At 37.3% G+C, this 23,542-nt stretch overlaps 1 protein-coding gene across 2 annotated transcripts in view; it reads right to left on the bottom strand.

Annotated features, from left to right (window-relative positions):
• Window positions 1-23,542, bottom strand: part of KIF4A (kinesin family member 4A) — a 131,080-nt gene that overhangs the window by 25,064 nt on the left and 82,474 nt on the right. For both annotated transcript variants that reach the window (XM_044936992.2, XM_006074201.4), the window contains exons 16-22: window positions 18,542-18,645; window positions 17,063-17,207; window positions 14,131-14,241; window positions 9,579-9,662; window positions 9,013-9,126; window positions 702-857; window positions 479-579 (exon numbers count right to left, since the gene is read on the bottom strand). In XM_044936992.2, the coding sequence (XP_044792927.1) occupies window positions 479-579; window positions 702-857; window positions 9,013-9,126; window positions 9,579-9,662; window positions 14,131-14,241; window positions 17,063-17,207; window positions 18,542-18,645 (815 nt within the window). The remainder of the gene's footprint in view (window positions 1-478; window positions 580-701; window positions 858-9,012; window positions 9,127-9,578; window positions 9,663-14,130; window positions 14,242-17,062; window positions 17,208-18,541; window positions 18,646-23,542) is intronic.

The raw sequence follows: 23,542 nt of genomic DNA, 5'->3' as shown, positions 1-23,542 counted from the left end.
GCTCATGATAGTTTACTTATGCATTTTATCTACTTTGCTGATGATCTCTAAAATTCTTTCTCCCAGGTTGCTGATCTTCTGGTATCATTTATTGGGTTCCTCTAAAGTTTTGTTTTTTGTCAGTTCTTGTGATATATCATGGACTTCCCTGGTGGCTCAGACGCTAAAGATTTTGGAATTAGATAAAATGGGTTTCAAATCCTGGTTCTTTATAATCTTTAGCAAATTTTTGAAGATCTTTCAACTTTAGATCTCTAAAGTGAAAAGAGAAGAATGATGCTTATCTCATAAGGTATATATCTCATAGAGAGACCGAATGAGAAAATGTATCTAACATGCCTAGTGAAGTGTATAGTTCAAAAAATCATTATTTTCTCTTGTTTCTCCCACATCACAAAGCTTTTGAATCACTGATTGATAGCTTCTATTTTGATTCAAGGCATAAGTTTTTATAATGCCTTAGAGATAGTACCATTACCTGAGTTCCATTTCAGTCTCTAGGCTTTCAATCTGCTTTTTAATGGAATCCTCTGATGCAGGAACTTGACCACGCAGTTCAGCAAGTGAGAATGTTCGCCTCTGTAAAGAAGAAGTGGGGATGAGGGTGAAGCTCTAATTGGAAAGAAGTTCTCCAAATTAGTGAGGATTTCTGAGGGATGTAGAGTATGATCATTGGCAATATATTTCCACAGAGCACTTACCCGGAGTTTAGGAGGTGGATTCTCCCCAGATTCCATTTTTAATTTGAGTTGAGCCACATCCTGAGCCAGAATCTTTCTGTCTTCCAGAAGGTCATTCAGATGGCGTTTGGCTTCCTCAGTACTGACCATTATCTCAATTTCATTTCCAAGCCAACTCTGGAAGATAAATCAGTCATGTTAGGTTAAGGATGAGGAATCTCTGGCCCATGGGCCAGATTCACTCCAGGTTTAATTTCACTTGAACCAGAGCCCAAGTAAGTAGAAGTGAGATTTCCATTTGTACCAAAACTCACCAAAAATCCCAATAGTGCTCTAAGAGCCTTTAGTGGCAATTTCCAAAAAGGTCACAAGAAAGCTTTCTGCAGAAAATCTTTCTTCAGATATCCTAGCATTTTCATATATTCTGTCTTTACCGTCTCCATTTTCTCCTTAACCTTTGTCCATAATAAGTCATAACACAGAACTGAAGTATATTTTGATTATCTGTTCTACTTAATAAACAGCAACCATTATTAATCTTTAAAATAGATCAATGGAATTTTTAAAAATGCAATTAACTAAATTCAGTTTTTAGAAAGGTAACCTGGACTTCCCTGGTGGTACACTGGGTAAGAATTCGCCTGCCAATGCAGGGGACATGGGTTCGAACCCTGGTCTGGGAGGAACCCACATGCCATGGAGCAACTGAGCCTAAGCACCACGACAGCTGAGCCCATGCTCTAGAGCCTGCACACTGCAACATCTGAGCCCATGTGTTGCTACTACTGAAGCCCATGTGCATAAGCTGTGCTCTACAATAACAGAAGCCACCACAATGAGAAGCCTGTGTATCGCAATGAAGATCCAGTGTAATAAAAAACAGATACTTTCAAAAAATGAAAAACTTCATTTTTAGATGAAGACATACCATGCTAAGAGTAGTCAAAGAAAGCTAGAGTGGATATATTTTTATATTAATGGTTTATTATTAATTGTGGATATATTTTTATATTAATGGTTTATTATTAATTAACTATTATTAATCAAATATTATTATTTGATATTAATCTGGAACCAATTCTGGCAATCTGGAATCAAGATTGCTGGGAGAAATATCAATAACCTCAGATATGCAGATGACACCACCCTTATGGCAGAAACTGAAGAGGAACCAAAGAGCCTCTTGATAAAGGTGAAAGAGGAGAGTGAAAAAGCTGGATTAAAACTCAACATTCAAAAAATGAAGATCATGGCATCCGGTCCCAGCACTTCATGGCAAATAGATGGGGAAACAATGGAAACAGTGACAGATTTTATTTTCTTGGGCTCCAAAATCATTGGAGATGGTGACTACAGCCATGACATTAAAAGACGCTTGCTCCTTGGAAGAAAAGCTATGACCAATCTAGACAGCATATTAAAAAGCAGAGACATTACTTTGCCAACAAAGGTCCATATAGTCAAAGATATGGTTTATCCAGTAGTCACGTATGGATGTGAGAGCTGGACCATAAAGAAGGCTGAACGCTGAAGAACTGATGCTTTTGAACTGTGGTGTTGGAGAAGAATTCTTGAGAGTCCCTTGGACTGCAAGGATATCAAACCAGTTAATCCTAAAGGAAATCCATCCTGAATATTGATTAGAAGGACTGATGCTGAAACTGAAGTTCCAATACTTTGGCCACCTGATGTGAAGAGCCGACTCACTGGAAAAGACTCTGATGCTGGGAAAGATTGAAGGCAGGAGGAGAAGGGGATGACAGAGGTTTAGATGGTTGGATGGCATCACTAACTCAACGGATATGAGTTTGAGCAAGCTCCGGGACATGGTGAAGGACAGGGAAGCCTGGCGTGCTGCAGTCCATGGGGTTGCAAAGAGTTGGACATGACTGAGTGACTGAAAAACAACAAATACAGAATTTGCATTACAGAATATTATTACCCACATTTATATGGGCAATAAATCTATGACAAAGGAGGCAAGAATATACAATGGAGAAAAGACAGCCTCTACAATAAATGGTACTCGGAAAACTGGACAACTACATGCAAAAGAATCAAACTGGACTACTTTCTCACATCATACACAAAAATAAATTCAAAATGGATCAAAGACCTAAACGTAAGACCTGAAACCACAAATCTTTTTAGAAGGAAATATAGGCAGTGAGCTCTTTGACATCAGTCTTAATAATATTTTACTAAGTATCCTCAGGCAAGGGAAACAAAAGCAAAAATAAACAAATGGTACTATATCCAACTAAAAGCTCTTGCACAGCAAAGGAAACTATCAACAAAATGAAAAGGCCATCTACTGAAAGGGAGAAGACATTTGCAAATGATATATCTGATAAGAGGTTAATATCCAAAATATACAAAGAACTCATAGAACTCAATATCAAAAACAAACAAAAACAAAACTAGATTTAAAAATGGATAGAGGATCTGAATAGACATTTTTCCAAAGAAGACATACAGATGGCCAACAGACACATGAAAAGATATTCAACATCACTAACCATCAGGGAAACGCAAATCAAAACCACAATGAGATATCACCTCACACCTGTCAGAATGGCTATTATCAAAAAGACAACAAATGATAAGTGTTGGTTATCCATTTAAAATATAGCATTGTGTACACCTGAAACTATCAAAACATTGTTAATCAACTATACTCCAATATAAAATACAAAGTTTAAAAAAATTTCAAAAGAAACAAGTGTTGGTGAGGCTGTGGGAAAAAGGGAACCCTCATGCACTGTTGCTGAGAATGTAAATTGGTAAAGGCACGATGGAAAACAGTATGGAGATTCTCAAAAAATTAAAAATAGTACTACCAAATGATCTAGCAATTCCACTCCTGGGTATTTATCCAAAGAAAACAAAAAGCATAATTAGAAATCATATATGCATCCCAATGTTCATCCCAGCACTATTTACAATAGCCAGTGTACAATAACCTAAGTGTCATCAATAGGTGAATGGATAAAGATGTGAGATACATGTATATATAAGATGGAATGTTACCCAGCCATAAGAATGAAATCTTGCCATTTGCGACAACATGAGTACACCTAGAGGATATTATGCTTAGTGAAATAAGTCAAAGATAAACTATGTGATTTCACTTATAAGTAGAATCTAAAAAACAAATGAACAAAACAGAAACAGAGTTATAGAGAACAAAAAGGTAACTGCCAGGGGAGAGGGAGGAAAAAATAGGTAAGGGAGACTAAGATGTACAAACTTCCAGTTGGAAAATAAAGGAGTCAAGGGTATGAAATGTACAGTGTGGGGAATATAGACAATAACTATATAATATCTTTGTATGGGGACATATTGGAATTGGACTTATCATGGTGATCATATATTGAATCGCTGTTGTGTAACAGAAACTAACATAGTGTTGTAGGTCAATATACTTCACAAATAAACTAACAACTCATAGCAAAAAAGGTAAGATTTGTGGTTTTCACAGGTGGGGTGTGGGGGAAGGAGGAATTGAATGAAGGCAGTCAAAAGGTACAAACTTCCAGTTATGAGATAAGTAAGTATTAGGGATATAATGTGCAACATGATAAATATAATTAACACTGCTATATGCTATATATAAGTTGTTAAAAGAGTAAATCCTAAGAGTTCTCATCACAAGAAAAAATTTTCTATTTCTTTAATTTAGTATCTATACGAAATGATAGATGTTCACTAAACTTATTGTGATTATCATTTAATGATGTATATAAGTCAAATCACTATGCTGTACACCTTAAACTTATGTAGTGCTGTATATCGATTTATCTCAATAAAATTGGAAGAAAAAAGGAATATTGTCAAGGATAAAAAAGGATAATTTCATAATGGTAAGGGAGTCAATTATTCAAGAACTTAATCCTTAACATTAATGCCCATGATATACAAAGCATCAAGATATTTGAAACAAAATCATATATAAGCCAACAAAGGAGATAATGTAGAATCATAAATATACTCAACTGATCCAAAAGAAGCCAGAAAACAAGGAAAAGGGAATGAAGAACAGATGGGACAAATAGAAAAAATTTGCCTGCCAATGCAGGGTACACGGGTTCAATCCCTGGTCCAGGAAGATCCCACATACCATGGGGCAACTAAGCCCATGCGCCACAACTACTGAACCCTGCATGCCCTGCATGCCCAGAGCCAGTGCTCCCCAACAAGAGGAGCCACCTCAAATGAAGAGTAGCCCCTGCTTGCTGCAACTAGGGAAAGCTTGTGCACAGCAATGAAGACCCACTGCCATCAAAATAAATTAAAAACAAAACAAAACGAAGAAGGCACAAAGAGGTTAAAGCTAAAAGGATTTTTAAAAATATACCATGATAACATTAAAAGAAAGCTTGAGGGACTTATTATCAGAAAAAGTAGATCTCAGAACAAAGAATATTGCTAGGAATAAAAAAGATCATTTTATAATAATAAAGGGATCAATTAATCTTAAATGTTTATGCCCCTAATAATAGAGCTTCAAAATATATGGAGCAAATCTAGAACTATAAGAAGAAAAAAACAAATCCATAATTCTAGTTGAAGATTTCAATACCCATTTCTAAGTAATTGACAGAACAAGTAGGCAGAAAATCAGCAAGGAAACAGTAGAAATGAACCGCACAATCTATCAAATTGACATGATTGACATTTATAGAACACTCTATCCAACTATAGCAGAATATACATTCTCAAGTACACAAAGTGTGAACATTTGCCAAGACTAACCATTTTCTAGGTCATAATATATCTCAATAAATTCAAGGGAATTCAAGTCATAAAAAGTATATTCTCTAACCACAATGGAATTAAATTAGAAATCATAACAGAAAGATATTTGGAAAAATCCCCTAATATTTGGAAACTAAATAACATCCTTTAGATTTCATTAAAGGAGTATTAAAGGGGAAATTTATAGCATTAAATGTTTATATTAGAAAAGAACTCAAATCAATGACCTCAGGTTCTACCTCAAGAAACTAAAAAAGCCAATTAAATCCAAAGCAGAAATAAGGAAATAATAAAGATCAGATTAGAAATTAATGAACTGGGGTTTTGGGGATAGTTTTTTTAACTGTGGTAGAATATACATAACATAAAGCTTACTATTTTAACCATTTGTAAGAATGAGCTGATTCTTTGATAAACCTTAGCCAAACTAATCAAGAAAAAGGAGAAAAGACAAAATATCAGTAATCTGAATGAGATAGAGGACATTACTACAGCTTTTACAGATATTAGGAAGATAATAAGGGAATATTATGAATAACTTCATGCCTTTATGAGTTTATTCATTCATGTGTTTGGCATAAAGTTATTCATGTCAAACACACAAACTACCAAAGCTCACTAACTGAATTACAGTTAACCCCTCCTCTGACTCAAAGCAACAACTAACAGAAACATCCTTCAGGCCTAGATGGCTTAACTTGTGAATTGTACAAAACTTGTAAGGAAGAAACAATATTAGTTCTATACAAACTCTTCCAGACAATTGAAGAGGAGGCAGTACTTTCTCACTTATTCTAGGAGGCCTTGATATCAAAACCAGACAAAGACATAAGAAAACAACAGACCAATGTCCCTCAAGAATACAGATATAAAAATTGTACACAAAATTTTTATTTTAGCAAGATCTTAATTTATATATTGTTGAACTCAACAATGGAGCTTCCTCACTGGTTGAGTGGTGAAGAATCTGCTTGCAATGCAGGAGATCCAGGTTCAATCCCTGAGTCAGGAAGATACCCCTGGAGGAGGGCAAGGTAACCCACTCCAGTATTTTTGCCTGGAGTATCCCAAGGACAGAGAAGCCTGGTGGGCTATAGTCCATAGGGTCACAAAGAGTCGGACACAACTGAAGCAACTGAGCATGCATGCATGTACACACGAGCTCAACAATACATAAAAAGGATGATATATCACCACTAAGTGGAGTTTATTCAAAGATTGCAAGGCTGACTGGATATTTGAACTTCGAAATCATTTACCAAATCAACAAACTAGACACAAAAAGTATTTGGCAAAATTTATATCCACTCATCGAGAATTCCCTTGTGGTCCAGTAATTAGAACCCACCAGGCCTTTTCACTGCTGGGGGCCTGGGTTTGATCCCTGGTTGGGGAATTAAGATCCTGCAAACTGTGTGGTGTAGCCAAAAAAAAAATTATATCCATTCAAGATAAGAACTCACAGCAAACTAAGAACAGATAAGAACATTCTCAAGCTGATAAAGGACCTCTATGAAAAACCTACAGCTAATTCACACTTAATGGTAAAGACTGAATATTGTTCCCCTGAGATCAGGAACAGAAGGGTTTCTACTGTCATTTCTCCTATTCAGTATCATCCTGAATGTCCTAGCCAATGCAATAGGGCAAGTAAAATAAATAAAAGACATATATATTATAAAAGAAGAGATAAAACTATATTTATGGATGGCATGATTATCTATATAGAAAGTCCCAGAGAACCTACAAAATAGCTACAAAACTAATGAAGGCAGAAGATAAAAATTAATATACAAAAGTCAATTGTATTTCTATATACTAGCACTGAACAACTAGATAAATAATTTGGCAGTTTCTTGTAAAGTTAAACATACACTTACATTGTTGTTGCTGTTCAGGTGCTAAGTTGTGTCTGCCTCTTTGAGACCCCATGGACTGCAGCACGCCAGGCTTCCCTGTCCTTTATATGGTCACACTTAACCTTTTGACCAAGCAATCTCACTCTTAGGTATTTACCCAAGTGAATGACTGACTGACTACCTTTGTTATACAGAAACCTGTATGAGAATGTTTTAATAACCGCTTTATTCATGAGCACCAAAAACTAGGAGAAAAATGACTCCAAGATAACCTTTAAATGATTAGATAAAGTGAATAGATAAAGGAACATCCATATAATGGAATAATATAGGCAACAGCATGGATGAGCTTCCCTTGTGGCTCAGGGGTAAAGAATCCACCTGCCAATGCAGGAGACACAGGATATGTGGGTTCAATCCCTGGGTGGGGAAAATCCCCGGAGGAGGAAATGGCAACCCACTCTGGTATTCTTGCCTGCAAAATCTCATGGACAGAGGAGCCTGGCAGGCTACAGTTCATGGGGTCGCAAAGAGTTGGATGTGACAGTACGCAAAGACACACATGGATGAATTTCAAATGCCTTATTCTATGTGAAAGAAGCCATACTGTATGTTTCCAGTTAAATGACATCGATACAATGCAAAGTGAAAACAATAATGACAGAATGCAGATCACTGTTTATGAAAGGCCGGGGATGGATGTGGGAGATGACTACAAAGTGTTACAGGGCAATTTGGAGGGGATAACTATTCTATATTTTGATAATAACCAGTTTTAACATCAAACTTACAGAACTGTACTACACTAAAAAGGGTAAATCTTACTGTATGTCAGTTATATCTTAATAAAATAAATTGGAAAAAAATCAATGCCATTTGCCATACTGAGTAAAAACAAATCATAAGATCATCTCAAGAGGATTCAGAAAAAACTTTTGGAAAAGCCCAACATCCAGTCATGATAAAAAACTTTCAGCAAACTAGGAATAGATAAGAACTTATTCAATCTGATACAAAAACCTATAGCTAATATACTTAATGGTGAAAGACTGAAAGCTATCCTTCTAAAATTAGGAACAAAGCAAGGATGTCCTCTTTTTATCTATTCTACTGATATTTTACTAGAGGTTCTAGCAAGTACAATTAGGTAAGAAAGGCTTTTTTTTAGGGCATACAGAGTGGGCAAGGATAAATAAAATTGTCCCTATGTGCAGATGACATGATCATCTACATAGAAAATCCAGTGACAGAAAGCAGATTAATGGATGCCTGGAGATGGAGGGGTAGAAGGATAGATTGGGTATGGGAGGGAGGGATTACAAAAGTGGACAAAGAAAGTTTTGATCCTGATGGACACTGACATTATCTTGATTGTGGTGATGATTTAAAGGTGTATATCTGTGTCAAAACTTTTAAAAATTTACACATTAAATATGTATAATTTATTGTAGGTCAAATATACCTCAATAGAACTGTTAAAAAATTTTATCTGCTCAAAGTTTATGACCAACAGGGATCAAGACTCAGGAACAGAAAGAGTTCACTACTCCTATTCTTTAACAACCATTTGGAGGTAATCATATCTTTGGGAAATAAGGTTTTCAGGTAGAACTTCAGATTTTGTAATGTTTACTTCTAAATAAAAAGAAAGCAACTTCCCATTTTCCCCTATCCCCAGTGTACATAAGACAAATGGTGATTCAAGCTGTCCATACCTTCACTCGAGCCGCAGTGCCTTCCATTCCACGACTCTGAGACTCTTTCCGCTTATCTGCGACCTCTCGCTGTTTTTGGAGAGCATCCTTGAGACGCTTGTTGGCAGCTGCTGCCTAAATAAAAATGGTTCATAGTAATGTTGAATTAAAGGGTATGAAAGAAGAACATTCTTATTTCTAGCATAAAAATTCTATGGGTCTGAATTCTATAGGAACCACATTTCTAAGTCCCCATGTACATAACACTGGTTATGGCTTAAGAGCCTAGGGGAGGTACACATTTCAAGGAAGTACTGCAGACTGATAGTATCTAGAAATGTCATATATCAGTATTCCTTTTTTTTTTTTTGTAAAGAAGCAAGTCCAATCAGGAAAAAAATCCTTATTTGAATACTGCCATTTTCAGCAGGTTTTATGCTTGACCAACCGGGATCAAGACTCAAATTGCTGTCAAGGTTGGTATCCCTGGTTTCTCAGGACACTGGCTCATTTAAGGGATGCTATTCTACCAGCATCTAAGCCTGAAAGTGATAATATACTTGACCTAGCAGACTGGATTTTCTTACCTCCTCAGTTTTACGTCTGAGCACATTAGACTGTTTCTGGAAGTTTCTTTCAAGTTTGAGCAGTTCATATTGCCTCTTGCGGTCCTAAGAAGAAAAGAGTCAGATTTTTAATTGCTATTCAGCTAGTTAAAATAAAACCTTATAATGTAACTGAAGAGTCTTTCAACAGTACAGTCATTATGGAAAGCAGAATGAAAATTCCTTAAAAAATAAAAAATAGAGACCATATGATCTGATAATCTCACTACTGAGTATCCATGCAAAGGAAATGAAATTGGTATCTTGAAGAGATACCTAAATTCCCATACTCATTGCAGCATTATTCACAATAACCAAGCTATGGAAATAACCTAAGTTGTCAAAAGTTGTTGACAAACGAATGGATAAAGAAAATGTGGAATATATTGCTGCCTGAACAACACAAGGTTAGGGGTGTCAACCCTCATGCAATCAAAAATTTGTGTGTAACTTTACAGTTGGCCCTCCATATCTGTGGTTCTGCATCCATACATTCAACCAATCGTGGATAGTATAGTGCATGTGTGCTAAGTCTCTTCAGTCGTGTCCTACTCTTTGCGACACTATGGACAGTAGTCTGCCAGACTCCTCTGTCCATGGGATTCTCCAGGCAAAAATACTGGAGTGGGTTGTCATGCTCTCCTCCAGGGGATCTTCCTGACCGAGGGATCGAATGTCTTTTATGTCTTCTGCATTGGGAGGTGGGCTTCTTACCACTAGCACCACCTGGGAAGCCCCTGAATAGTATAGTAGTGTAGTATTTACTATTGAAAAAAAAACATGTGTAAGTTGACCCATGAAGTTCAAATCCATGTTGTTCAAGAGTCAATTGTATACACAATGGAATATTATTCATTCACAAAAAAGAAGAAAATCCTGCCATTTGAAACAACGAGGATGAACCTGGAGGTCATTATGGTAAATGAAATAAACCAGACTGAGAAAGACAAATACTATATGATCTCTTATATGTGCTAAGTCGTCTCAGTCGTGTCTGATTCTTTGTGACCCTATGGACTGCAGCCTACTAGGCTTCTCTGTTCATGGGATTTTCCAGGCAAGAATACTGGAGTGGGGTGCCATGCTCTCTTCCAGGGAATCTTCCCAACCCAGGGATCGAACCCACGTCCTCTGCATTGTCAGGCAGCTTCTTTACCACTAGCATCACCTGGGAAGCCCTCTCACTTATATGCAGAATCTAAAAAAGTTGAACTCATATAACCAGAGAGTAGAATGGTAGTTATCAGAGACTGAGGGGGAGGGGTGAAGAAAATGGGGAAAGGTTGGTAAAAGGGTATAAACTTTTAGTTATAGTGTATAACAAAGTAACTATAGTTAACAATACTATATTGTATACTTAAATCTGCTAAGAGAGTAGATCTTAAGTGTTCTCACACTGAAAATAAAGGGTAACTAATGTGAGGTCATGGATTTGCTGGAATCAGAAAATGTCATATTTCCAAGTTTCTTCTCTTTCAAGATTGACTATTCTGGGTCACTTGCATTTCCATATGAATTTTAGGATCAACGTGTGAATTTCTATAAATAAGCTAGACAAAATTTGGTTGGGATTGTGTTGAATCTGTAGATCAATCTTGGGGTATTTCAACTTAATATTAAGTCTTCCCACTCATGAGCATGGGCTATTTTTCTTTTCACTTAGATCTTCAATTAATTAAAGGACGTTTTGTAGTTTTCAGTATGCAAGTCTTACACTTGTTTTGTTAAGCTTATTCCTAAGTATTTTATTCTTATTGATGTTATTATAAATGGAATTGTCTTAATTTCATTTTCAATTTGTTAGTTTTTAGTGAAGAGAAATATAACCAAATTTTGTGCATTGAACTTATATCCTGCAATCCTCCTGCTCATGTATTTGTTCTAACAGTTTTCAGTTGATTCTCTAGGATTTTCTATATACAAGATCATGTCATCTCTAACAGAGATAGTTTTGCCTTTTCCTTTCCAATCTAGATGCCTTTCATATATCTTACTTGCCTAAGTGTCCTGGCTAGAACCTCCAGGACAATGTTGAATAGAAGTGGTGAGAGTGGATGCCCTTGTCTTGTTCCTGATTTGATGAGAATTCAGCTGTTAATTTTATTGGGATTTCTCCATATGTGATGAGTCATTTTATTTTGCTGCTTTTAAGCTTTTTGTTTTTGTCTTTCAACATTTGGACATGATGTGTCTTGGGTGTGGATCTCTGTAAATTTATCCTACTTGTAGTTGATTGAGCTTCTTAGATGTGTAATGTTTTTTTAAATCAAATTTAGAAGGTTTTCAGTCATTAGATCTTAGAATATTTTGACTGTTGTTTCATTTATTGTTCTCATGAGCTACCAGTCTCCTAATTGTTCACTACCAAAATTTCCATAGTTTTTGACAGCACATTTAGGTTTTAACTTCCCCAGATTCTGTTGCGAAATAAAGCCAGTCCTCTTAGGGAAAACTTCATTCCTATGGCCTGCCTCTCCCCCGGGCAGAACCATCTGTACCACTGTTTAGGACCTGGTGGGACAGCAGCCCACTTCTCTGAGTGACATCTCTGTTCTAGGATTAGGATGCTGAGCAGGGGCAGCATACCTTATTTTTCTTGGTTTGCCTCTCTTGACATGGAACCTACATCCTATCATTAGAGGGGTTAGGATAGTCAGACCCCAGTAGTTGTGGTCTTCTGCAGCAGGGGTAGAGCTTCCACTCTGTACATGGGGGTGAGATGGAAGAAGGGACCCCCAGACTTGGCTGCTCTTACTCGGGAAAAAAAAAAAAAAAAAAAGCTTCAGTAAAATGGAGCTGTTGGGTAGGAGGGAGGGAGTTGCTTGAGGCTCAAAGGCTACACACTCTGCTGTTCTTATTGAGATTAAATAGATTTCCTGGAATGAGCATTACTTCCTTATGCCCTTAAGATAATTTCCAGAGACTTTTAATGGTTGTTTTAATAAATGTCACCAGTTGCACTTCTTTTGCTGGGAAGAAGGTCCACAAAGCTCCTCATGCCACCATTCCTAAAACATTTCTCTCATTTCTTGACTCAACATATCACCTTCTGGCCTGTTCTAAAAATGATCCCAAATTAATGTTCTTTCCTGTGCTTTCCAAGATCACTGTTACTATTCTAATTCAGGTCCCTATTTTCTTTCTGGATGATGCAATAGCTGCTTGTGTTCTGGCCTCTAGATTCCTAATACTTTAGTTTGTTTAACACCTGAATCCCAGATGTATCTTGGAAAGCAGTACTTTGCTGATATTACTTTGTTTCTCAAAAATCCTAAAAATCTTTAAACTAACAAAATAAATTTCAAATTTCCTGAATCTTTAACAATCCAGCTTCAACTTGTCTTTCCAATGAAATCTTCTCTGACTATCCTTCATCCAACATGGATCATTTGCTATTCCTTGAAAATTCCGACAAAGCTGTTATCTCTGTGTCTTCATTCCTGTTCTTCCATTTATCTGGAATGCTGGCATTTACCTCTGTCAAAATCCTCCCTATTGTTCAAGGCCTTTTCAGTTATCATCTTTTTAGTCCAACTAGAAGTGCGGTTCCCTTTCTTAACTACATTGGCATTTTAGACTATTTGTAAAGTACAAGTCTCTTTATTTCTTGTATTGAAGAAAACTATGCTTAATTTTTTATGGTTTTAATTTTTTTGTTTATTCTTATAAAAAGATAGGAACTGTTTTCAGACCTTTGAAAAATTCCATGAGTTTTATAAACCTACTAAATAATTTTTAATTACTTTAGAAATATTTTAATTTAAAAATATTTTTAAATAAAACATTTTTAAAAAATGGTACACTCTTTTTCTTAAACATTTTCTTTTCTAATTAGTCTCCAGTGTATGTATTTGGTAACCACCTGGGCTGAACCTTGCTGGATGTCATAACAACAGTAAGAAAAGGGAGGTGGGAGGAAGGTTCAAGAGGGAGGTGACGTATGTACACCCATGGCTGACCAATGAGGATACAAGGCAGAAACCAACACTGCAAAGCAACCCCTGCCAGCCAAAAATAAACAATTTTTTATAAAGTAAATAAAAAAAAATTATTTTCATTATTTTCTGCTTTCCTGATTATTATCCTCCCTGGTACTACATTACATACAAATATTACATAAACTTCACTATCTTAACATCACTCTCAAATTAATATATTGGAACACTAACTTGTTGAAGAAAACCATGTTTATGTACCACTTTCCCATTTAGACAAGATATTCTCTTTTTACAACAGATTTCTTTTATAATGCTCAGTAAAAAATAAAACTACCATCACCTTTAGAAATTATATTCTACCACTCTTTGTAGATAAGACATTCTTCAAGGGCAGAACACGTATACTATTCATCTTTCTATTTTCCATGGTATCTAGTGGATAGTACCTTGCACATAGTAGACGTTTAAAAAATTCATGTTAAATTCATGAATGTATCATATATTTAGAGATCCAGTTGTTAGAAGAGAGGCTTTAATGCTAGTCAGCCCAGAAAAGGGTTCATTAGTTAGGACTCTGAGAAGTTGCAGTTACTTACCCGTTCTTTTAACTGGATTACTTCTTTGTCTTTTTGTTGCTTCCATTGTCTAAACCTCTCTGCATCCTCTTTCATCTGACGCATTAACTGTACCCGCTGGTTTTTTATCACCTATGAAAACAAAAATCAGCACAAGTAGTAATCACCTGCATTTATTCTGGGCTGATATACAGATGGATAGACTAACCATTAAGGAAAGAAAATCCAGAGCTGAGCTGAAAAGTTTGCCAACAGATTTTCTGATTATGCTTGCAATACTCCTTACTATGCTTGCACAGGGTTTCCAAGTATAGACTATACAAATGAACACTCTGAACAAATAATAGAAAAAAATAGTTCAGTCACTCAGTCCTGTCCAACTCTTTGTGACCCCATGGACTGCAGCATGCCAGGCTTCTTTGTTCTTCACCAACTTCTGGAGCTAGCTCAAATTCATGTCCATCAAGTTGGTGATGCCATCCAACCATCTCATCCTCTGTCGTCCACTTCTCCTCCTGCCTTCAATCTTTCCCAGCATCAGGGTCTTTTCTAAAGAGTCAGTTCTTCGCATCAGGTGGAGCTGATATTGGAGTATCAGATATACTTGCAAAGTATTGGAACTTCAGCTTCAGCATCAGTCCTTCCAATGAATATTGAGCAGTGATTTCCTTGAGGATAGACTGGTTGGAACTCCTTGCAGTCCAAGGGACTCTCAGGAGTCTTCTCCAACACCACAGTTCAAAAGCATCAATTCTTCAGTGCTCAGCTTTCTTTAAGGTCCAACTCTCACATCCATACATGACTACCGGAAAAACCATAGCTTTAACTAGATGGACCTTTGTCCACAAAGTAATGTCTTTACTTTTTAATATGCTGTCTAGGTTGCTGCTCCTGCTAAGTCGCTTTAGTCATGTCCGACTCTGTGTGACCCCATAGATGGAAGCCCACCACGCTCCCCTGTCCCCAGGATTCTCCAGGCAAGAATACTGGAGTGGGTTGCCATTTCCTTCTCCAATGTGTGAAAATGAAAAGTGAAAGGGAAGTCGCTCAGTTGTGTCCGACTCTTAGCGACCCCATGGACTGCAGCCTACCCGGCTCCGCCGTTCATGGGATTTTCCAGGCAAGAGTACTGGAGTGGGGTGCCATTGCCTTCTCCAGCTGTCCAGGTTGGTCATAGCTTTTCTTCCAAGGAGCAAGTGTCTTTCAATTTCATGCTGCAGTCACCATCTGCAGTGATTTTGGAGCCCCCCAAAATAAAGTCTCTCACTGTTTCCTTTGTTTTCTCATGAAAACAAAGTGCCATGAAGTGATGGGACTGGATGCTATGATCTTCGTTTTTTGAATGTTGAGTTTTAAGCCAGGTTTTCACTTTCCTCTGTCATCCTCAAGAGGTTCTTTAGTTCCTCTTTGATTTCTGCCATAAGGGTGGTACCATCTGCATATCTGAGGCTATTGATATTTCTCCCGGCAATCTTGATTCCAGCTTGTGCTTTATCCAGCCAGGCACTTCTCATGATGTACTCTGCATATAAATTAAATAAGCAAGGTGACAATATACAGCCTTGACATGCTCCTTTCCCAATTTGGAACCAGTCTGTTGATCCATGTCCAGTTCTAACTGTTGCTTCTTGACCGGCATACAGATTTCGTAGGAGGCAAGTAAGGTGGTCCGGTATTCCCAACACTTTAAGACTTTTCCGAAGTTTGTTGTGCTTCATCCAGCCTGGCACTTCTCATGATGTAGTCTGCATATAAATTAAATAAGCAGGGTGACAATATACAGCTTTGACATACGCCTTTCCCAATTTGGAACCAGTTTGTTGTCCATGTCTGGTCCTAAATGTAGCTTCTGGATCTGCATACAGCTTTCACAAAAAGCAAGTAAGGTGGTCTGGTATTCCCATCTCTTGAAGAATTTTCCAGTTTGTGGTGATCTGTACATTCAAAGGATTTAGCATAGTCAATGAAGCAGATGTTTTTCTGGAATTCTCTTGCTTTTTCTATGATCCAAGGGATGTTGGCAATTTGATCCCTGATTCCTCTGCGTTTTCTAAATCCAGCTTGAACATCTGGAAGTTCATGTACTATTGAAGCCTCACTTGGAGAATTTTGAGCATTACTTTGCTAGTGTGTGAGTGCAACTGTGCAGTAGTTTGAACATTTTTTGGCATTGCCTTTCTTTGGGATTGGAATGAAAACTGACCTTTTCCAGTCTTGTGGCCACTGCTGAGTTTTCCAAATTTGCTGGCATATTGAGTACAGCACTTTTACAGCATTATCTTTTAGGATTTGAAGTAGCTCAGCTGGAATTCTATCACCTCCACTAGCTTTGCTCATAGTGATGCTTCCTAAGGCCCACTTGACTTTGCATTCTAGGATGTCTGGCAGTAGTTGAGTGATTACACCATTGTGGTTGTCTGGGTCATTAAGATCTTTTTTTGTATAAAAAATGTACCTACAAGCTAAAACCAGCTCTAAATTCACTGCATATAAATGAAATTTCAAGGAAGTATCTACTAAGTCTCAAGGACAAATCTACCTAGCAACCACTGTATTCAAATAGGTTCAGTACAATGACCTGTAACCACCACTTTGTAGATGTCAGAAGTCAAACATCAGTGACCGAAAATTCTCTCTAGGTGTCAGTCATTTTGTAATCACTTTGCAGAATTATTCCACATGATCATGGTAAGTGGTCAAAATATCACCACTAAATATTAAGGTATCCTTGCCCTTTGGTTTCAGAGAATCTAACATTAAAATTCTGAATGTCAAAACTGAGTTTTGTTATTCAAATTCTAGATGACTACTATCACAATGTCCTTACAAAAAGGACATTTGCAGAGATTCAAGCTACTTACTCACTTGAAAACACCTTTGTAGTATAATTCTAATAGAACACCTATGGTTGTTAAGTTTCTACAGGGTAAATGCAAGGATGAGAGTTTATTACTCGTATTTCCTGGTTCAGTTTGGAGACGGTATGCTCTGTGGATTCTTTCAGCTTCAGAAGTTTAGACTGTTCATTCAATTTCTTCTTCAGATCAGCTATTTGACCCTCTAGCTCCTGGAGACGTTTCCGGCGGCGCTCACTCAACCTAAACACAGATTTTATAGGAATGAGGACTGGCAGGAGCAAAGTCTGATTTCAAAAGACATAATATTAGACTTCCAGGTTTACACCCTTGATATATATAATATAGGTGACCAGTCATATAGCCATCTTAAATAAGGAAGACTGGACTTCCCTGGTAGTTCAGTGGATAAGAATCTGCCTGCCAATGCCGGGACCAGGGTTCAATTCCTGGTCTTGGAAGATTCCACATGCCTTGGGGCTACCAAGCCCATGCCCCACAACCACTGAGCCCACTTGCCACAATTACCAAAGCCCGCACATCCTAGAGCCTGTGCTCTGTAACAAGAGAAGTCCGGGCACTGCAGCTAGAGAGTACTCCCCACTCGCTGCAATTAGGGAAAGCCTGTGCACAGCAACAAAGACCTGGCACAGCCAAAAATAAATAAATAAATAGACATTTAAAAAAATGAGTACTACCCCCAAAACTAAAACTGTCTCAAAAATTAGAGCTTAATACAAAGAGTAAAGGAAATTTTTTGAGTATATAACTATGCAGTTGTCTCAATACTACTCCCCACCAGCCCCGCGCTACCGCCACTTTGTGTTAAAAGGATGGTTCTTTAAAAGCATTTCACTTCACTTTAGTTATAAGGAATTATTCTGATGATTGTTACACAAGCCTGAGATAGAAAGCAAACATTCAACATAACTTCTAAGAACATGAATTTTGGATACTATAGAGAAATAGAATCACTGAGTAAAAAGAAGGTAGAATAGCCAATAAGGCAAAGGTCTAAGGGACAGTGGGATATTCTGGTAATTTGTCTTGGCTTTATTCTTAACTGACTATATTCTGACTATATTCTTAAGGGATGGCTAGATTGTTTTCATTTACTAGCCTGAATATTAATTCTATTCACAAGCTAATTTACCATCAGCACAGGGACCAAGAAACTGCTGGTCTGGTAGGTCTGATAATCTTTCAAAATCTAGCTCAAATGCTAACTTCTTTATTTTTATTCTGTTTAATTTTAAATGCTAACTTCTTATAAAGCCTTCCTTGATTATGCCACCCTGAACTGATATCTTCTGCCTCTGAACTCTTAAAGTGATTACTGCCTAAGAAATTTATTTGGCTACTAATCACATGCTGTGTTATGGTATTCTTTTACTGTCACCATGAAATGTTATTTAAAATCCCAATTCCTTTAATTTTATTTTGTTCTAGGTCTCTTCTCCATAATTAGGTTTAAATCCTCTAAGGGCAGGAAATGGCTCTTTTACTTTTCTATTTCCTCTACAGCTCTTCACACACAGCTAGGAACATGAAATAGTATTTATTGACTATATTCTTACTTGGCTTGGTTGACATCCTTCTTTGCTGTTTGAAGTTCAAGAACCAATTCTTCTTTTTCCTTTTGCAAATTGATGACTTCCAATTCTAGATTTTTTATGTTATCCTAGAAATGTTATAGGTTGAGAGAAAGAAAGCATTACAAGGTAAAGGAAGAAAATCACTTCAACATTTCACATCTTAAGGAACTATGCATTCAATTTCTACCACTTCAGTTGAACACTAAAAACATTTCTACTTGATTTGATGGGGATTAAAGTTATGTAGTGGGAAAAGTACCAACTTGGAATCCAAAGGCCTAGATTTGAACCTTGAGTCCAGCATACTCTATGTAAATAACTTAAGGAAAGCCATTTCATCTCTTTTAGCCTTAGTTTCTATGTAAAAAAGAGCTAACATGGCAGGTCTAAGACTTATCAGTCCTACAAACAGATCTGCTTGCAAGTTGGACCTAGGCTCAAATCTGGGAACTTGGATTTTGGTAGGATTCCCAGTTTCCTAACTGTTAAGAGTGGCTCATTATGCCTGGACTGTGCAAGCAATATGACTTACCCTGAGCACACTGCTTTCCTTCTGGGAGTCTAGAATTTTCATATGTGCTAGGGAAAGAATGCCTACATGAACTACCCCTGCTAACAATCCTGGATTCCTAGGCTCATGGGAGCTTCCCTGATAGACAACATTTCACACACATCGTTAAAACCCATTGCTGGAGGAATTAAGTACATACCATGTGACTCCATTGGAAGAAGACTCTTGGAAGCACTCAGTTTCCTACAGACTTTGCCCCATGTGCTTTTTCCCTTTGCTGATTTTGTTTTGTGTACTTCCACTATAATAAACCTTAGCTGTGAGTATGACTATACTTGAGTCCTGTGATTCCTCCTGGTGAACTGCTGAAACTGGGGGTGGTCTCATCTATGTAAACAATTAACAACACTATCTACCTCACAGGTTGTTGGGAAGATCAAATAAGACAAAAAAGTAAAAATATTTTGTAAACTGTAAAGAGCTGCACGTTCTTGTATCTAGAACTTTCAAATGTATGCATGTAACAGCAACTGCAGTTCTGCATGCATTTAGAGAACAAATTCTAGAAATGAAAGTTTGGTAGCTCTTCCAGGATTGGGAAAACTCAATTAATAGATTCCTTTCTGCTCTCACAGGAAACTGGCTGAATGAGTGGTTAGTATCCAAGAAGATTATATGAAGGCCTTTGACCAGTATTGAAATGAGACAAAGAAGCAAAGGTAGGTTAGTTAGGGCCGTATCTAAATAGGCAAGAGCTATTTTTCAAGAAATACACTTTTAGTCATTTCAATATGAACAATGATCGCTTCTTGGTCTTTTGGCTAAGATCAAGGGTAATATGAACAATGGAAACCCATCTCACTGCTTTAAATACCTTGTATATTTAAACTGACAATAATGTATGTGTGTGTACTTACAGAAGTAACACATGAAAACATTCTTACAAAAAATAATCCAGATAATACATATAAAGGGCAAGTTCCCTTGACTGCCCCACCCCTGCCAAAATTCCAGACCTCTCTCTAGAAGTAACCATTATCATCAGCTTGGTCCAGATCTTCCAGACACTTTTTCCTAGACATTTATATACTATGTATCTGGACATGTACATATTCTAGACATTTACATGGAAGTGTGTGCATTTATTTATTAAATATGTTGTGGCAAATGCCTAGAACATATATGTAAATAGATTTGAAAATAATATATACACATACATATGCATATATGTACATGTATGTAGATACCTACTGCTGCTGCTGCTGCTAAGTCGCTTCAGTCGTGTCCGACTGTGCAACCCCATAGACGGCAGCCCACCAGGCTCCCCCATCCCTGGGATTCTCCAGGTAAGAACACTGGAGAGGGTTGCCATTTCCTTCTCCAATGCGTGAAAGTGAAAGTGAAAGGGAAGTCGCTCAGTCGTGTCCGACTCTTCGCGACCCCATGGACTGCAGCCCACCAGGCTCTGCTGTCCATGGGATTTTCCAGGCAAGAGTACTGGAGTGGGTTGCCATTGCCTTCTCCGAGATACCTACTAAAATATGTTAAAGATAGAGTCACATTATACATAGATAACATTTTGTAACTTGCCTTTTTTGAAAAAGAACTTGGTCTTAGAGATTTATTTATATCAGTGCATACAGATCTCATTGTCTCAGTCTTTTTCTTTTTTGCCATAATGAAACATTCTTGTAATGCCTTCTGTGCACATGTGTAAGCCTCTTCTAGGGTAGAGACAAGTGGAATTACAGGTTCATGGGGGTACACATTTCCAATTTTAATAGATACAAACTTTCCACCAAAGTGGTTATTCCAATTGACACTCTAGCTATGTATGAGAGTACTTGTTTCCCTGCACCCTTGTCAACACTTGATATTGCTACATTTCAAAATTTTTATTAATTGGATGGGTAAAAAAACAGTATCTCTTCATTATATATGCCACATTCAGTCAATCATTATCTCACTGGCTCTACAAGGGAAATAATTAAAATAGTTGACTACTGTACTATTATAATTCATGGTAATCTGCACTAACCAGCACTTATACCTCCTCAAAGTTTTCTATAGCAGGACTTCCCTAGTGGTCCAGTGGCTAAGGCTTCATTCTCCCAATGCAGGGGGCCCAGGATCCATCTCTGGCCAGGGAACTAGATCCCACATTCCACAACTAAAGATCCTGTGAACTGCAACAAAGATCAAAGATCCCACGTACCACAACTAAGACCTGGTGAGGCAAATAAATAAATAGATATTAAATTTTTTTCCTACAGAAATTCCTCACAGTGATAGGAAAATATTGTTTAGAACAAAGAACTACCTTTATTTCTTAGAAAAAGACATTTACATGTGATTAAAAGGTCCAGTTAACACTAAGAATTTATTTCCTTTTAACTTTAAAGTTTGGAAGCTCAAGCATATTTGATTCCAAGGGGAAAAAACGGATACATTATCTTGCTACACCTATAGCTCTAGCTCATTACCAGCACCCATCATAGGGTCAGAAGTACACTGAGGAAACATATGTTCCTGAGCTTCTAGGCAAATGTACAAGAAAGAGAGGAATAATTTCTCAGCCTTATCATTAATCCTTTGTTTATCCTGAAAAGGCCAAAATACATTTGACCTAAAAAAGTGTGCATTGTATGTCCTGTTAATATGGAGGATTGAGCTATGTATTTAACTTGCCCTCTCTTGAAAACCTACTAAAATGACCTCCCCAAAGGATATAAATCAACAAGGATGAAGAGAGCAGTCAAGAAATTAAACAAACTTTTTTGGAAGAGGAAAAGAATTGTATAAGTGGTAACTGACTTAGTAGAGTAAATTTAAAAAGTTAAACTATGACTCCCATACGACAAATGTCAAGAAGAAACAAACCAATTTGTATCAGAACCACAAAGAGGAGCAGAGCTTTCCTCTTGGGAGAAGCTGAACCTGACAGGCTGAACTCATAGGCAGCAGACACAACAAAAGACAGGGATAAATTAACACACTATTGATAGGGGATTAAATAAGAAGTCTGTATATAACCAGAGAGATTTCAACTCTCCTATTTGCTCTGAGTTACCAGAAATAGGGCATATTGCTATTCTCCCCACACAACTCTAGGCAGGAGAATGAAAGATTTCTTTATTGGTAACTGACCAGCCCAGAGAAACCTAGGCATAAAGAACTTCTTATTGGCTAATTTATTTACTTATGGCTGTGCTGGGTCTTCTTTGCTACATGCAGGCTGTCTCTAGTTGCAGTGAGTGGAGGCTATTCTTTGTTGCAGTACACAGGCTTCTCATTGTGGTGGCTTCTCCTATTGGCTATTAGTGTCTCACTCTTAAATATCAATGGATAACCACAAATCACTGGAAATTTGAAGAAAACGTCTTACATTAGAGAAAGACCAAATCAAATACACTAAAAAAAGGAATTTGAATGAAACAGAGGCAAGGCAGGAAGAAGAAGAAAAGTTCAACAAAATTTAATTTCTATCCTTAAAGATGAGTACTGGATCCATGAAAAAAAAAGGAGAGGTTATAAAAAGGAACAATTAGAGGATTTTAAAAAATCTTAGAAATAGGCAAATAAAAACATTTACCAGGAGTGGAAGGAAATCTCCCAGAGAGTGGAATAAAAAGACAAAGAAATAGAAAATACGAGGGAGGAGATAAGAAAAGCAGAGACTAAATCTCAGACATCCAATATCTGGCTAAGAGGAGTGCAAGAAAAGAGAAAACAGAAAATAGTGATGGGCATTATTAAAGAAATAGTACAAGAAAACTTCCCACTAGAGAAGAATACAAATTTCTAGATTGAAAGGACTCACAAAGCACAAAGCACAATATGGGAGAAGAGATACACACTAAGGCACATCATTGTGAAATTCAAGAATACCTGGGGATAAAGAAAAGATCCTGAAAGTTGCCAGAGGAGAGGAATATACAGGTCAAATAAAAAGAATCAGGGGTCTTCCCTGGCAGCCCACTGGTTAAGAATCCGTGCTTCCAATGTAGGGGGGCTGTGGGTTTAATCCCTGACATGGGAATTAAGATCCCAAAAGCTGTTAGGTGTGCCCTCCTCCCCACAAAAAAAGTATCAAGAATTATAATGGATTTCTAATCAACAACACTGGAAATATAATGGAGCAAATCTTTCAGGATTCTGAAGAAAAACAATTCCCACTGCAGAATTCTAAACCCAGACAAATTAACAAATGTAAGAAACAGCACTATCATTTCCACCACAACAAACAAAAAGCTATTTTCAGGCATGCAGTGAATGGTTTAAAACATTTTCCTTTCATGTACACTTTCTCAGAAAGCTATTTGGGTTGTACTCCACCAGCACAAAGAGGTAGCCCAAGAATGAGGAAGACATGGAATCGGTTTCAACACAGAGATGAGCAGTAAAGCACTGTTCCTAGTAAACAATGGACCCAGGCTGATGGCTGGGCAGTAGGCCTAGAGAAAACAAACCAA

Source organism: Bubalus bubalis, chromosome X (genome assembly GCF_019923935.1).
Source record: "Bubalus bubalis isolate 160015118507 breed Murrah chromosome X, NDDB_SH_1, whole genome shotgun sequence".
Lineage (NCBI taxonomy): Eukaryota > Metazoa > Chordata > Mammalia > Artiodactyla > Bovidae > Bubalus > Bubalus bubalis.
The sequence above is the reverse complement of the archived record's forward strand: the minus strand, read 5'-3'. Positions and strand labels throughout refer to the sequence as shown.